General features: G+C 41.0%; 2 protein-coding genes across 2 annotated transcripts in view; both read right to left on the bottom strand.

Moving 5' to 3' along the window:
* The window catches only part of LOC135081452 (putative peptidyl-prolyl cis-trans isomerase dodo), a 73,922-nt gene that overhangs the window by 7,650 nt on the left and 48,599 nt on the right, over positions 1-17,673 (bottom strand). The gene's annotated exons all lie outside the window — the stretch shown is intronic.
* The window catches only part of LOC135081845 (uncharacterized), a 57,072-nt gene that overhangs the window by 33,098 nt on the left and 6,301 nt on the right, over positions 1-17,673 (bottom strand). The window contains exons 3-8 of the mRNA XM_063976626.1: positions 16,033-16,173; positions 15,068-15,228; positions 13,899-14,010; positions 12,705-12,774; positions 7,472-10,683; positions 6,676-6,822 (exon numbers count right to left, since the gene is read on the bottom strand). Of these exons, the coding sequence (XP_063832696.1) occupies positions 6,676-6,822; positions 7,472-10,683; positions 12,705-12,774; positions 13,899-14,010; positions 15,068-15,228; positions 16,033-16,173 (3,843 nt within the window). The remainder of the gene's footprint in view (positions 1-6,675; positions 6,823-7,471; positions 10,684-12,704; positions 12,775-13,898; positions 14,011-15,067; positions 15,229-16,032; positions 16,174-17,673) is intronic.

The raw sequence follows: 17,673 nt of genomic DNA, 5'->3' as shown, positions 1-17,673 counted from the left end.
CTCTCGCATCGCAACGCGCCGCTTCGCCTACCTATCTGGGCGTTAATTACTAAATAAGTATCCAAAATAAACCAATTCAAATAAACCCAAATCGCGCGCTAAACTCATCTCAATAAAAATTCAAGTGTTTGTGAAAGTGAAAGAAGAACCAAGCTTGGACCGTCCTGTGGAGTCTGCTCAATCGAAGGTATCCCATCCCATTCCTATCCCAATCTCCTACAACTCCTTTCTGGTCCTACCGAGCCGCATGGTTCATTTCCTATCCTTTACACTTACATAAAATCACAACTACACATTTTCACGCATCCGTCATTTTGACAACCATCTAGAAAATTCTAGAAAATTCGCTCGTTTGACACATTCTAGAAATTACTATTCGCTCAAACGTCAACTCGTTGTTTGTAAACACGTATATTTTTAAAATTCAATCTTTTTAAATTTTATTTCAATTCAATTTCAAATTCGCTTACATACGCTACGCATTTTATTTTCCTACGCACAACTCAACTCATTTTTTAACGCTAGCTCTCGTGCGTGTGTTTGCTCACCTACAATACAATGGAGGGAGTAAAACGCAAAATTAATTTGCTTGAAGCTAAAAAAGAAGCGCTTTTTCAGAGGGTTCAGGAATTATACGACCTCAGCCTAAAGGTCTCCGACCCTCAGATTGAACAAATTTTCATGTCTCGCATGCATTCGATTGAAAAAACAAGATCGGATTTTCTTGATACTATTGACGAACTTAATTTGTGTTATATGAAAAATGATGAGGAACTCAAACCTACATTTGCCGCACTCAACTCGTTTGACGATTTGTACTGTAACATCCTTTCGGTGCAAAGCTCCATCGCACAACTAAAGGCCAACACAGAGCGACGCAAACAGGATTTCGTAAAAAAATTACCGCCTTTAGAACTAGTCTCTTTCGACGGAGCCCCTTCCAAGTGGCCCGTTTTCTACCAAAATTTTAAAACGCTTATTCATGAGAACACTGGTTTGTCTCCAGGTGAAAAGGCTCAATACCTTATAGGAAAACTTTCCGGAAAAGCACTTACAATTTGCTCGGGTATTCCACCGACTGGTGAGAACTATTACATAATTTGGAACAACCTATTAGAAAAATACCAAGACATAAGAGTACAAGCCTCTATGTATTTGGAACAATTAATAAACTTCAAATCGCAATCTTTAGATGAATTTTTGGAACAGTATTGCTCAGCTGAAGCTGCCTTACGACGTTTACAGATTGATGACCTTTCCGATTTCATTTTGACTCATATTGCTCTCAGTAAATTAGACAAAGACACTCTAAATTTATTTGAACAATCCATTAAGCACGTAAAAATGCCTACGTTTAATGATCTCAAGACTTTTATAAAAGAACAGAATAAGATCCATTCTTTACGCTCATCTTTTACGCAGAATAAGCTGTACGTTAATAATAAAACGAATTTCGCATCGCAGTCTAAAAACTCGAAACCGACACAGTCGTTTGTTTCTAATACAGCTTCTGGAGTAAAACCCAATCAACATTACTTCCAATCTCAACCGAATTCGCAAGGCTCATACACTCCATCCTCTGTACGCAAGAATTGTCAACTTTGTAAGACGGAACCTGAACATGCCCTGTTCAAATGCAGTTATTTTCTCTCGAAAAATGCGCCAACTCGCCACTCTTTAGTTACTAAATGTAACTTTTGTCTCAATTGTTTAGGCTTTCATAACATCAAAGATTGCAGATCTCAAAATCGTTGCTCAGTTTGCCAACGTAAACATCACACTCTTATTCATATAGATAACTTTAACGTGAATAGACCTATGACGTCACAACAGCTGACTTGCAGCGCGACGCTTTCGCCGACCGACGCGTCCATGTCCGCGCCCGGTCCGGTCACGCCGCCGTTGCAATCGATGCCAACCAACAATGTATCTCTCTCTGCAGTCACGCCGTCGATCGCTGATGAATCTAGTACCACGGTCTTATTACCCACCGCGTCAGTGTATACTTATGACAATAATAAGACGTGTCAAAAATTACGCGTGTTTCTAGACACAGGTTCGATGAGCAACTTTATCACAAATAAATGTTGTGCGCGACTGAACTTAAAAGTCAATCCGCTACCTACCACTATTAAGGGCATAGGTCAGTCTGAAAGTGTATCGCTGGGATATGTATCTTTCACAATTGCTTCACGCTTTGATCCCAGGTGTAAATACACTATTAACGCACGCGTCATTGATACAATAACCGATTATTTACCTAATGTAAAGGTTGACATAACCCAGTTATCGCATTTACAAGGTCTTCCTATGGCTGATGACAGCTTCGATATCCCTGCTGAAATCGATTGTTTGTTAGGCAATGAGATATTCCCGCTTCTTTTAGGTAGTAATAAAATAACTTCACCGCAATCCTCTGTCATCGCCATCGAAACCACGCTCGGATATCTCGCTATGGGACGCGCTCAGTGTTACTCAGCTCATTCACGCAATGATAATAAAGCATTCTTTTGCAATGTAGACTCGCACTCATTAGAATCACTCACGCAACGCTTTTGGGAGCTTGAAAGTGTACCTACTAAGAGACACATCAGCCCTGACGACGAAATATGTGAAAACATTTTCCAATCAACTCATTCTCGCGACGACTCTGGGACGTATACCGTTTCATTGCCATTTAAACTCGACCCATCAGAACTCGGCGATTCTTACTTTACTGCTAGGCGTCGCTTTTATAACTTAGAGAAAAAGTTAGACTCAACTCCGGGCTTACGCACTAACTATAATGAAAATATTCAAGACTGTATCGATCGCGGTTTTCTGTCAAAAGTTGAAAACGCATCGAATTCAGAGGAAAATACTCCAAATTATTATATACCTCATCATGCAGTATACCGACCAGATAAACTCACTTCAAAAACTCGAGTCGTTTTAGACGCAAGTTGTAAAACAACTTCTGGAAAGTCGTTAAATGATGTTCTTTACACTGGCCCAAACTTACAAAGTAATATTTTTGATCTTTTAATTAACTTACGCATTTTCTCAGTCGCTTTATCTGCTGATATTGAAAAGATGTATTTCTGTGTAAAGCTTGATCAAAATCACCACCCGTTTCAACGCATATTATTTCGATTTGATCCTGAATCACCGATTGATACTTATCAATACAATAGGGTTTCTTTTGGCGTTTCTAGCTCGCCTTACCTCGCTATGCGTGTCGTTCGCCAACTCGCTGAGGACGAGCGCGCGAATTATCCTATCGCTGCGACTGAAGCTCAATCCTGTATGTATATGGACGATTATGTCTCATCGATGGACGGGTTAGAAAAAGCTGAACAATCTTACCATCAAATGGTTAAGATGTTCATGGCCGGGGGGTTTAAAATGGTTAAGTGGATCTCGAACAACCCTGAGCTTATAAATAAGATTCCCGATTCGCATAAAAATCCACAGCTCGTCGATTTTGACACTGACTCAGAAATTACGACAAAAATCATAGGCATGCAGTGGCAACCTAATGATGACGTTTTTCTTTACAAAATTAACTCTACTAACTCTGACCAATGCACAAAACGCACGATTCTCTCCGCAACCGCTAGATTATTCGACCCTTTGGGTTTGCTAGGCCCTGTGACAGCGTTTCTCAAACTTTTAATTCAAGAATGCTGGCAGCGCGAACTTGAATGGGATCAGCCAGTTCCAGACTCAATAAAAAATAAATGGAATCGGTTTGATAGTGAGATTAACTATTTATCGCAATTAAAAATACCTCGTCACATAGGAATCACCGCGGGTTGTCACGTCACTATCATGGGCTTCGCGGACGCCAGCGAAGTATGCTACGGAGCTGTAGTTTATGTGCGCGTGAGCTCTGATGCAGATTCACCCGGTGAAGTCTTTCTTATCGCATCCAAATCGCGCGTCGCGCCTTTAAAGAAAATATCTCTTACGCGGCTTGAACTGTGCGCAGCGCTGCTCTTAACAAATCTTTTATTATCGGTTCGCGATAGTATAGAGAATCGTTATCCTGTCAACTCAATTTACGCATTTTCAGACTCGACTGTCACTCTCACGTGGATACATTCTCCCGCGTACAAATTTCACACATTTGTTGCGAATAGAATTACTGAAATTAATTCAAAACTCAACGCCAAAATTTGGTATCATGTTAATGGAAATGAAAATCCTGCAGATGTAATATCGCGACCTGTAACTCCTAAAGCATTATTAAATCAATTAAATTGGTTTCACTCTCCTCAATGGACAGCTCAGCCAATCTCGCAATGGCCTATCGAGCCATTTCAAGTTTCATCTAACAGTGTTCGACTGGAAGAGAAAACTATCGCTCTTGTTTCAGAGACAAGCTCTCAATCGAACTCTCACCCTTTCGATCGATTAATTGATCGCATTTCCACGTACCCAAAATTATTACGCGCTACTGTGTACGTGTTACGCTTCGCAAAAATACTACGTTCAAACGGAGTGGTTACATCCTCTGATTTAGAACTCGCTGAACTCTATTTAGTACGCCATATACAGGCACTATTTTTTACTCAAGATATGCACGCAATTAAAAATAATAAACCCTTTAACAAATCGCTTCTCAAACTTAACCCTTTCATTGACTCTGATAATATACTTCGTGTCGGAGGTCGACTCACTCACTCTCAACTCAACTATGGACAAAAGCATCCAATCATTCTATCGCCTAAACATCGCTTCACTCAACTTTTAGTTGATTACTTTCATGTATGTAATTTACATACTGGTCCTTCACTTCTACTCAGTCTGCTTAGACAGAAATTTTGGATACTTTCCGCACGTAACTTAGTACGTCAAAGAGTGCATCTATGCAATATCTGTTTTCGTTTAAACCCTAAATCTACAAACCCTCTTATGGGCGACTTGCCATCATTTCGCGTTTCAGAAGCTAAAGCCTTTGTTTATACATCGGTCGATTATGCAGGTCCCTTCTTTATTACTCACATTCGCCGCAGAGGTGTTAAAAGCCAGAAGGCTTATATTTGTTTATTTTGCTGTCTTACAACTAAGGCTCTACACATAGAGTTAGTTTCAGACTTAAGCTCTGATCTATTTCTCGCCGCTTTTCGTCGATTCATTTGTAGAAGAGGCCCCGTTTCCATGATATATAGCGACGGAGGTACTAACTTCATTGGCGCTAAACGCAAGCTTGACGAAATTTACGCTCTTTTAGAATCTGACTCTCACAAAAATTATTTAAGTTCACATTTGGCTGAACAACGCATTAAGTTTCTTCATAGTCCACCATATGGTCCGCACTTTAACGGCATCACAGAGATAAATGTTCGTTATGTAAAAACGCATCTTTATAAAGTTATTGGTCTTCAAGTGTTAACATACGAAGAGTTCAACACTGTACTTGTACAAATAGAAGGCTTATTGAATAGTAGACCATTGTGTGTTCTTAGCTCTGACCCATCTGATATATCCGCTCTCACTCCCAATCACTTTCTCAATATAACTCCACTGAAATTCTTACCAGTAGAGGATGTCTCTGATATTTCTGACAATCGGTTAACGCGTTATCAGTTAGTCAATAAATTAGTGCAAAGCTTTTGGCGTCGCTGGAGTCAGGAGTATTTAACTTCTCTACAACGCCGTGAAAAGTGGAATACGGTGACCAAACCGATAGATGTGGGCTCTGTTGTTGTTATAAAAGATGACAATGCGCATCCTCTTTGTTGGCCATTGGGTGTGGTTGTGGAAGTATATCCCGGAAAGGACAAAATCATTCGCACCTTAAAGATTCGCACTGCAACCGGTACTTATGTTCGGCCTGTAGTTAGAGTTTGTCCTCTTCCTTTACAGTAACTCAAATAATGTTCTTAACTTTAATTTAACACAACTTTAACGCTAATTTAACTCGTTTAGTTCTCTCTAACGCATGCTTTTTACGTTTTTAACTTTATTTTTTCTTACAAACGCTATTCAATCTAGAGGAAGACCTCTAGGCCGGGGGAGTTGTACGCGCCAGCATTAAAACCTCATACATTTCAAACTCATGTCACACTATTCTATCACTCACTCTGACAGTCCTTTTCCTATCCTCTCCTTCCCACCTTCAGTCTCGCTCTCGCATCGCAACGCGCCGCTTCGCCTACCTATCTGGGCGTTAATTACTAAATAAGTATCCAAAATAAACCAATTCAAATAAACCCAAATCGCGCGCTAAACTCATCTCAATAAAAATTCAAGTGTTTGTGAAAGTGAAAGAAGAACCAAGCTTGGACCGTCCTGTGGAGTCTGCTCAATCGAAGGTATCCCATCCCATTCCTATCCCAATCTCCTACACCATGTTTACTGGCAAATAAAGATTTATTATTATTATTATTATTTGTACGCTTTGGAGCTCACGGGTCAAAAGTGGCCCGTATATATATATTATTATTATAAGAAAATTGATACTAATCTAAGTATAAAAAAATGCTTACAGCTAAGAACTAACAGATAATCTTGTCTTACAAGATAAAAAAAATATGACCTTGCCCTACAAGACAAAACTTGCCGATGACCTTATTCTACAAGACAAGTACCAGCCAATGACCTTGTCTTAAAAGACGAGAACTAGCCAATGACCTTGTCTTAAAAGATGAGAACTAGTCAATGACCTTGTACTATAAGACAAGAACTCACCGATGTGAACTATAAATCCAGGCGGGTACTGGCTCATGGTGAGGAAGGGGTATTCAAGCATCTCCAGATTGTTGCTGTTCATGGACGGCCGCAAGATGGCGCCGCCGCCGCTACCCGTGTTCACCGCCGACGTGTTTAGAGAGCTTCCTAAAAGTAAAAGTAATAATCAACTAAAGCCGGGTCTGTGAGCACGTAGAATTTTGTCCATTGACCCCAAGCTACCCATCCTTATCGCTCGCGCGTAATTATATTGCTGTCGCGACTGTGCGACTGGCACCCGCAGTGGGTGTGCGAGCGCGATAGCAACATAATTACGCGCGAGCGATAAGGATGGGTAGCTTGGGTTCATTGGACAAAATTCTACATGCTATTGAAATCGAACGAGTTAAGCAATGAGCATTAATTAGGACTGTTTTCTTTCGTCAGAAAGTTAGGCCCGGTTTCCACCAAGTGTTTTGTTGAATAACCGGATTTCATTATTCAGGAAACTAGAAAATCTGATTCGTTACTGAAAACACTTCCCCACTACGCTACGCATAGGTGGAATCTAGGCCTTATAATTAATTTTCTTGAACTTAAACATGTGCAAGTAGGTATGTTCTTTAACGAAAGGTAAATTTAATTAATGCACATAATAAATGGAAATAAAAGTGAATTTTTGAGGAAAAAATAGAAACTGAAAGAAACTGAAATTATTTTTGTTGACAATAGTCGGATTTGTGACAGAATTGCTTGGAAAATTAATACGGTTCAGTTGATCTGCGATCATGGAGTTTGTAAAGCTTTACAGACATACCTTTTGGCGTAACACTGAGATCAGAATCCGACGACCTCCGATGTATCCCGAGCGGCGTCGACGACGAATTCAGCGACGCGTTTTGAGTGTGAGTGGGCGGCGCCGGCTCACGACCACCGTACGACTCGTGGCGCGCGTGACGCGGCGATCCCTTGTCTCGCTCGCTCCTGTCCCGCTCTCGCTCGCACCTGCCGACACCGCACGCTGCATGCGAGTTACCACACACACTAGCGCTGTTAGTGTCACACTTATCTCTCTCTACGCCGTCTACGTCTAAGCTCTCGGTACGGTCGAAACTCTCAGGCAGTGACGGTATGGTCTCTAATGGTGCACCGCTAAGTATAGGATGGAAGTGTTGAAGGACCGGCTGTTTTCGTTTTGGGTCTTCGTTGGACATTTTGAGCGACTCGGCGTCTGAATCAACGCTGTCTTGCCTGACTAAACGTTTGTCCTTGGAACCTGATGATTCTAGCTTTGGCTTAGCATTATCATCTGTGGATTCAGTATCAGGAAGAAGCGACTGAACTTTGTCGATGAGCATTGTCTCCATTGCCGTATGGATTAAGCCTGTTGGATGGTCCGACTTACGATCGTGATCATCTTTTTTCGAAGGGTGAAACATGGACTGGACTTTATCTACAAGGATTGATTCCATAGCTGAAGAAGTTAAGCTAGTGGGTTCAGGTTTAGGGGCGTCCTCTACTACTGCTAGTTTAGAACTGTCAATGTCTACAACCGTGGGGTCTATCAATGATTGCACTTTCTCCATAAGTATAGTTTTGACAGCAGTGTTTATGAGACCACCAGTTTCAGGCTCTTTTTTAGCTTTTTCTGGTTCGTATCTTTTATCTTTACTCTCAGTTGAATGTTCTGCAGGAGCATTAAAAGGTATTGGAGAAGTAAATAGCGACTGAACTTTATCCATCAGGATAGTTTCCATTGCAGTATGCACTAAACCAGAAGATTCTTTCTCTTTCTTCTTTTCCTTGTGATATGTCGTCTCACTAGTGTATGATTTTTGATCATCATTACTCGATTCGTCTGGGGTGTTCAAAATGTGGCTTCTCTTAATGGCGTCATCAAAGTTTTTATTAGTTGGACTACACTCGGGTGTAGTAGGCGTCAGCAAGGACTTGACTTTATCCATTAGTATAGTTTCCATAGCAGTATGGACCAATCCCGTTGTTTCTGTAGTACTATTTCTTGCTTCTTCGACTTTCTCCAACTTTTCATTGACGTCATCAAAGAATTGCCTGTTAACATCAGAGGGTTCAGGAGACGTCGGTAGAAGCAATGATTGCACTTTATCAATGAGTATGGTTTCCATTGCAGTGTGAACTAGACCAGTGGGTTTGATAGCAGATTTGTCTTTCTTGTGCAAGAATTCACTATGACGCCTTGAGAGGGATGAGTCCCTAGCATGCTCCGGGAATAATGTACCACTTAATGACGCTCTCGATACAGGCTCTGAGCCTATGTACATTGAAAATTTTGCGCGTTCGAATTCATCATTGCTTTTGTGCAATTTATTCTTTTCTGTATACTCCTTGTCTAAGCTAAGCAAATCTGCGTATGAAAGAAAGGGAGAGCCTAAAACGGTCTCACTGGGAGCTTTAGAAGTAACGTCAGAAGACGACCCAGGCTGGCTCATAGGGGTTTTGGTTTCAACTTTTTTCTTAGGGATTAAGGAGTAATGCGAAAGGCTTTTTATCATGCTGTTTTTGGAGAGCTTCGAAAGCTGTCGTTTGATGCGCTTGGAGGAGCGATATACAAAGCTTTTGTTTTCTACCGGCGAACATGGTGCGCTAATACTGTTGGACTTTTTATGGTGTGCAAAAGGGTTGTGGAATTTAAACTGGTGGTTATTTGATTTTGGGACTACAAACGTGTTGTGATCCGTTTCACTGGACGTGGACGCATACGCCTGGTGTTTGCTAATGTTTTCTTCTATTTTCTCATTCTTATTATTGTCAATGTCAACTTCTTTAGCTGGTACATTTATAGTTGGCGGCGGCGGTGGCGGTGGCGTAACTTCATTAAGATCAGTCTGGTCAATTTGTTTATTCAAATTATCGTGGCTTGATACTTCGAGGACGCTCAATTTTTTATCCACGTGAGCTACGAGCGTTGGGTCGACTATATGATTCATCACGTAGCGAACCACAGAACTCGTCGTTTCAAATGATTTCTCTGTATCAGTTCTCTGATCAGAGCTTTCGTAGTCTTCGTCAGAGCTGGTGTATATTTCTGAACTATCGCCAGATAGGGCAGAAGATACCGAGCCAAAATAACCCGCTTCACCAGGGAGTTTCAGAAGATTGTCACTTCTGCCAGCCACTGGTGTGTTGGGACAAGACTCTGACAGTTTTCTATGACGCTCCGGTATCACAATTTCTTCGGAACTTATATTTTTTAGAGAAGAAAAATGTATTTCTGGGACATCCTTAGTACACGTTTCATCTACACTTGCATCTGAAGATGTTGCTACAATAACTTTGGGTTTTACTTCATCGACGTTAATAGTTGGTTCTGATTCACTAGTTCGGCGTAAAGTCGAGTTTGGTGAATGTTCAGAATCTTGAGTTTCAGCAATGCATGCAAGGCTTGTGTGTGCGTGCATGACTGATCTGGCGAGAATCGATGCCATTCCTACGCCTTGATCTTCAGGATTAGCAAAAGTCTTTCGAAACTTGGGCTTCTTGATTCTTTTGAACTTTTTTATTTCATTCTTTATATCAACTAGGGATATACGAGACGTATCAGACGAGTTTGACTTTATTGAAATCGCGTCATCTTGTTTTTCTGATTTTCTCGATGAGCGCATGCTATTGAGTCTTTTGAGGAAGAAGCTGGTTTTGAACTTTTTTATTTTCTTCAGCGGTCCTGGCGAGTCTGAGTCATCTTCGACGCGATTCAGTAGTCTATTTAATTCGGATTGATCTTCTGCGATGTGCATGAGACTTTTTTGGGATACGTAATCGTCTTGATATATGGAGACGGAGCCAGCATAGCTTTTGATGCTGGATTGCCTCGTGAGGATGCTTTTATCGTCATCTTCTACGTTGTCCGTTTCATCTAGAAGGGAGGATCCTTTAGGGTTCAGTATAGTCAGTAGCTTCTGCAATTCTTCTTGGTGACTTTGATAGTACTGATTGAGGTCTGTGATACTTTCGTCGTTGGTCGCCAAAATGTCCAAACACTTTCTTAGCTGTCTATTTACGTTTATGTACAAATACAAGCGGACACACGACAAACCATGCAAAAGTTTTCAATTAGTATTTTATGTTCAAATACACTTGTTTATTTAATTATAAGTAAGAACATTGAAAACAACAATGAAAGCTGACCTTAAGGAACTGAGAAACTTTGACTGTTAAGTAGTTTAAATATTTACATTTTCTAAATTTTTTTATAGGCGAAGAGTTAGAGCTGAACTTGTTACCGTTAAAAATTTTGTTACACGGGGTTTTTAAAGTGATACATTGTACAGATTGTACAGACATCAAAAGGAAAAGGTATATTTTAAGTTTAAACATAATCTATAAAATTGGGGAACCTTCATTAGATTTAGTATTATGCGTGATTTATATTCAGTAATACCAATAGTAAAAACTACTGAGACACTATCAATCTAAAATCATAGATAACATACACATTCTAAAATGACCAATGACCATATGATAAATCAAATTATTCCAAAATAGATATGATTATTCTAAAAGGAGTTGCAGATGGGATACAAAAATAGGAAGAGGAAAATATTAGGAAGTTAGAGGATTAGGTATGGTAATAATAGGCAGGGTACTCACCTGCCATGTAGCACGTAACGTAGCATGTAACGTAACCAACCTTCAAGTGAGTACGGCTCGTCCACGGTCATCGCGTATCTAAAGCACGGCCAACTAGCAGAGATACAAAAGGTCGATGTGACTGTCGAATTGACAATCTATTCTGTCTCTTCCCATCTTGTGTATTTGTCGTAATATCTCGTTCTCCCGCCAAAATATGTCAAAGTTAACATCAGGTGCGATTGTGGTCAAATACCTGCCTTGTTATGCATAAAAAAAAAAAAAAAAAAAAAGTTAGACGGGTTTGTCAACATTCGGACATCCATTTTTGTATACATAGTTGTTGCAATTCACGAGGGCGAATCTGTTACTTGTCTGTTCTTATTTTATTATTCCGATATATTTAAGTCTTTAAGAAAAAGGGGTAGGCCTGTTGCCATACACAGGGCACATTGTAAGGCAGAAATGCTATCATTATTCTTGTTATTTAATTTAAATCTACATCTATCATCTATTAGACAATAATTCAAATTATAACAAAAACATCTATTTTTATGATTTGACAGATATTTTTTAAAACTGTATCGTCTACAAAAATATTTAATCTAACCATTAAATAGTTATGCACCCTTGCTATTCCAAATTTAAATGACATTGGGTTTGTTTACATTTGGTATCGCTTCTCGTTGGCTCTACTTTAGCTGCGAGCCGCCTTTGTGCTCGCAGTGATACAGTATCTGACTATCTGATACATTACATGCTACACGACTAGACGAGTACCCTGCTAGAGGAGGTGCCATATAGAGATGGGTTATACTAGGTAAATTTGTTACTAGGTGCACCTATTCCTAGTATTTATTAATATTCGATCCAAATACCTATTCCACCTAGTACGTAGTAATTTAGCATACTTGACGCGATAATATGACTTTAAAATACAATTTTCTTAGAAAAGATACAACCGCAGTATGAATAATGCAATTTGAAATTGAATAATAATTCATACTTCAACAGGCTTAGGACTGTCAACTTAAAAGTCGGCGTATTTAAAAGATATCAATTTCATAAAAATATTCACATATTTTTTTCTTTTTTACATGAATTTACATGAATATGGTTTGACTACGTTTGTGTGCGTTTGTTTCGTCGCGCTCAAATTTGTTTGGTCAGACAGAGACGGAGTGAATCTCTACGTTCGCACATATTAATAAGCTTAGCGAGAAATACTAGGTGCGCGTAATACACGACTAGGTACGGATTACGCAACAATAACCTCTATTACTTTGATGGTAGGGTCGGAAATCGTGTAATTTATAAAATATTAGGTGGATCAAGTATTTAAAAAATTGGAATAGGTGCCGCTTAGTACTGTAAAATACCTAGTGTGTGGATCTGTTCTAGTAAATACGTCTCGTGCCATATTGTGTATCATGTATAACACTCACTGCTGTGTGCAAGGAGGCCCACTCGTTGCCTGGCTCGCGCTCGGGACTGGCGTGATACTGACTGCGGTTCCTGTGGGATAATATTCAGTTGACAGCACAAAAAAAAGCTTTTCGAAGACAATGACACTTATTGCAACGAAATAAGTTTGAAACCGGTTTGAAATGGTCGCGTCATGTGTGGTCTCTCAACGGAATCTATGGCAGAAACTTAGATGCAACTCAAAAGTAACTAGAAGTTGCAGTTTCGTTGCAATTGCGTTTCACCGTGTGTTCTGGGCCTAAGATTCAACATTTTTATAATTAGCCCGTGTCAAATTCAGACTTTCGAAGATATACCGACTTACTGAACAATTTACATTTATTGTCGTATTGTGGTCAATAAATTATAGCCTTTATGTTATTTTGATGTACAGTACTGTAAAGTTTCATGAAATCCATGAAGTGATTTTTGCGTGAAAGAGTAAACATTCTTCTATCCATCCTCACAACCTTTTTATCTAAATCTAAATATATATAACTCAAAGGTGACTGACTTACATACTGACATACATACATACTGACTGACTGACATAGTGATCTATCAACGCACAGCCCAAACCACTGGACGGATCGGGCTGAAATTTGGCTTTTTTTTTTTTTTTTATGCATAACAAGGCAGGTATTTGACCACAATCGCACCTGATGTTAAGTGGGATGCAGTCTAGGATGGTACATATCTGCCCTGTATCTGCATGCAGGTAGATGTTATGACGTAGGCATCCGCTAAGAAAGGATTTTTCGAAACTCCACCCCTAAGGGGGTAAAACGGGATCCACGCGTACGAAGTCGCAGGCGGCCGCTAGTTTAAAATATTATGGCGCATTTTCATTAGTCGATAACTCGTTCGGTATACAGCATGCGGGGACTCCCCGTATGCGAGATAACGACCAATGAAAGTTGGAAGTCGATACGCGTTCGGTACAACGCCTGCGGGGATTCCCCGCATGCATTATACCGACCGTGCTATCGACCAATGAAATTCATCATTCAGATTTTCTGACGCGCCATGCCTGTTTCTATTTTTTAGTAAACTTCGCACCCAGATTGCGGGCCCTGTGGCACGCGTTCCAGAAATCTCTCGCACTCCGCATGCGGACCCTATCGACTAGTGAAATTGGGCCATTAATAATAATAAGGAAATAGGATGATACATACCAATAGCTCTGGCCACGACTCCTGCCTCGCCCTCTAAGTCGAAGTCTTGTTGGTAGCCCACCACAGCATTCGCGCCCAGCTCGGCTGCCTTCAAGCCCACTAGGCGTTGCACCTGGCAATAAATATTCAATAGATGAGATACTTAAAAGACAGCTGGCCAGATTAATATACGTAGAAAACACTCAGTCCAAAAAAAAGCTATATCTACTAAAGCCTGGTCCGTGAGCACGTAGAATTTTGTCCAATGACCCCAAGCTACCCACCCTTATCGCACACTCACTGCGGGCGCCCGTCGCACAGTCGCGACAGCAATATAATTACGCGCGAGCGATAAGGATGGGTAGCTTGGGGTCATTGGACAAAAATTCTACGTGCTCACGGACCAGGCTTTATATAAAAATAAGTCGGGTTTTCCTTCCTGACGCTATAACTCTAGAACGCACGAACAGATTTCCACGGTTTTGCATTCGTTGGAAAGGTCTCGGGCTCCGTGAGGTTTATAGCAAAGAAAATTCACAATACAATTAAAACAGTTTATTTTCATAACAATTTTTACTCATGATAATTTTATCGATCCCATCGATGGCGATAGCAAGAAAAAATACTTATTATATACCTACATTTTCAAATCGGTACCATTATTTGAAAAAGTAGCTATTCATCAAAGTATATACAAATGAGTAGGTCATCTTCATAGAAACGCACGGGCGCGGTTTGTAAGTGAGCGAGCCAACACGTATGCGGCGCGCACGCACACACTGACAAAATTTTGCGTGGATTAGCCCAGCGGTTCCCGAATGGTGGTCCGCGGAACCCTGGGGTTCCGTGGAAAGGCCGCAAGGGTTCCGTAATAAATATTATCCCACGTTTCGTGACCGACGTTGTTCGCTCGCACCGACTTGTTTACGCACAAGGGAGGGGCAGGGCGTGCGGGCGGAGTAGTACGGGGGTTCCGCTAGGAAAAGTATAATCAATTAGGGTTCCTTGGCAAAAAAAAATTGGGAAACCCTGGATTAGCCAGTCGTGGTTGCGCCGAATTTTGTCAGTGTGTGCGTGCGCGCCGCATACGTATACTGGCGCGCTCACATACAAACCGCGCTCGGTGCGTTTCTATGAAGATGACCTACTCATTTGTATTTACTCTGCATTCATACATAATGACCACAAACCTGGTTGCTGAGCTTAATAAACGCGACCTGCCTAGCCTCGTTGGACGCACGCGGCGTGCGTATCTTGTCGATCCACTGGTACTCTGGGTCATCGTTCACCACCAACTCCTCGACGAAGCCGTGGATGGAAGTTGCCCTGTAGCCAGGCGGGATCATGGGGCCTGCGAAGATGAATAAGTAAAGTAGGTATAAATAACTTTAGAATAAATATGAAAAACGATATACCTACGTGCCTACAAAAAGACAATGCCGGAAATTGGCGTCTTTTTTTTTTCGCGCGGCCATCGACCATTGCAACGAAACTGCAACCATTTTGTTGCAATTTCTTACAAAACTTACGCGCAGAAAGCAAATCTAGTATGTAAAATCATCAAACTTCTAACGCTCGTAACTCAGTTGAGAATGAGTTTAGAGGTATATACATGTCATAATAAGTTTGGTTTATTACACTATTTTGTAATAAAAAAATAAGGTTTGGTCGATGGCCGCGCGAAAAAAAAAAGACGCCACCTTCCATACAAAATCTGGCATTGCCATTTGAGGGTTGCCTTCGATTTCCCTAGGATCCCATCATCAGATCCTGACTTGACCTGACGTTATATCATAAAAGCTGATTTTAATATAAAATATTAGGGCAATAATAAGAAGTATTTTCCTCATCAGCCAGACAGTTTTGACAGTTCCAACTCCTTGCCAGACAGTTTTTTTAGGATAGCTGCCAAAGCCACGATGACCCAAACTTCATGATTCACCAACATTCTATTCTATATTGGGAGCATACGCTGACAAACTTTCAGCTTTTATAAAATGACGTAGGTCTGGCGTTCTAGCTCTTAGGCTGAGTTGCACCACCTAACTTTGACCGTAACTATGACAATTTTTTGTATGGAGTTTGACAGATTTTTGACGTTTGATGGTGCAACACAGCCTTAGTCTATTTTACAAAACATCAAACCACAACTTACAGTGAAAGAACTGGACTCCACAGCTGGAAGTCTTGTACTTGTTGAAGTCCGAGAACAGTTCGACCTTCACGATGACGTTCAGTTCGCCTCGGATGCCGTGCATCGTGTCGAACACCGGTATCCAGCCTGACATCACCGCGCCTGGACAAACAACGGAAAATAAAGGAGGAGATAGTTGCGGGTTGCAGACCAGAGCTAAGCTAAGTTAGTTTAGCTTTCCACGCATAGCTGACGCTCTTTCCCATAGTGTTTATGGTAACTATGGAGTTACACGACTAAGTGCATGGTCCACGGCGGCATAGTGTACTATAGTCTGGTCTGTGAGCACGTAGAATTTTGTCCAATAACCCCAAGCTACCCATCCTTATCACTCGCGCGTAATTATGTTGCTGTCGCGCTTGCACACTCACTGCGGGCGCCCGTCGCACAGTCGCGACAGCAATATAATTACGCGCGAGCGATAGGGATGGGTAGCTTGGGGTCATTGGACAAAATTCTACGTGCTCACAGACCGGGCTTTAGACACGTACGCTTCATTGTACTCATGGTGTACGTCTGCTTGCAGCTTACATACAAAACAAAGTAACTCTGTCGACGGAGCGGCAGCGTCGCCCACGCGACATAGTATGGAAACGTACAAATACGAGTGCGCGGATAGTTTTAGTACGCTACGCCATCATGGACAGTGGCGCAAAGTACGCAGTTTTGCACACAACTATGGGAAACTGCGTTAGCTATGCGAGCTAAGGAAGACTAACTTAGCTTTTGGTCTACAGCCCGCATACAGCCCGTATGCGTGCAACGCAACACACCAAACTAGGAAACGAGGGTGCGGTTGCAACTGTCAATATTTTAGCTCATTTGCTTCTTTGAAATCGTATGTTATGATCATATTTTTAGATGTTCATAAAAGGAAAACGTTACCAAAACCTATCGACGAACCTGTTTCGTCTTTCCAATCAATACTCGTGTCGATTGCTATAGTACGGCACAGAACGGATATAGAGATCGGAGATTCGGAACGGAGAAGGAGCCTTCCATTAGGTGGACCGACGATCTAGAGAAGGTTGCGGGAAGCGCTTGGATGCGGGCAGCGCTGCAGCGTAGGACTGATCGTTGTTGAAATCCTTAGCTTAGAGGAGGCCTATTTCCAGCAGTGGACGACATTAACGTTTAGGTACACGCTTTTTCAAGGCGACGAAACCACTTTTGTCATTTTTATTCTACCCAATGAGACTTGCAAGGGTCACAAATGTATGTAATGGTTTGACAGTTGTTATCGTACCCTTACCTAAGCATAAGAGACTAGTGATCAAATGAAGATATACATAGGTAATGAAAGGGCTAGAAGCAACAGCGCAATGTACATTTGCAATACTTGCTAATATCTACATAATAAATCAGTTACGAACTTTGTAAGTCGCACCGTTTTTCTCCATCGAGAATTCCTTTTTTTTCTTGAGTGTGATGAACGTGTGAAACAGAAATCACAATTAGAACACACAAAAACCCATAGTATTATCTCTTAGCAAACTGAATAAGTAGGTATTTATGATACTTGAAGAAGACAGTGAGCCATATTATTTTTTTTAATTTTTACGCGTAAAAATATTACATTTGGGAAAGTGGTTTGCTTATTTA

Source organism: Ostrinia nubilalis, chromosome 20 (assembly GCF_963855985.1).
Source record: "Ostrinia nubilalis chromosome 20, ilOstNubi1.1, whole genome shotgun sequence".
Classification (NCBI taxonomy): Eukaryota; Metazoa; Arthropoda; class Insecta; order Lepidoptera; family Crambidae; genus Ostrinia; species Ostrinia nubilalis.
This window is presented reverse-complemented; position numbering and strand designations above follow the sequence as displayed.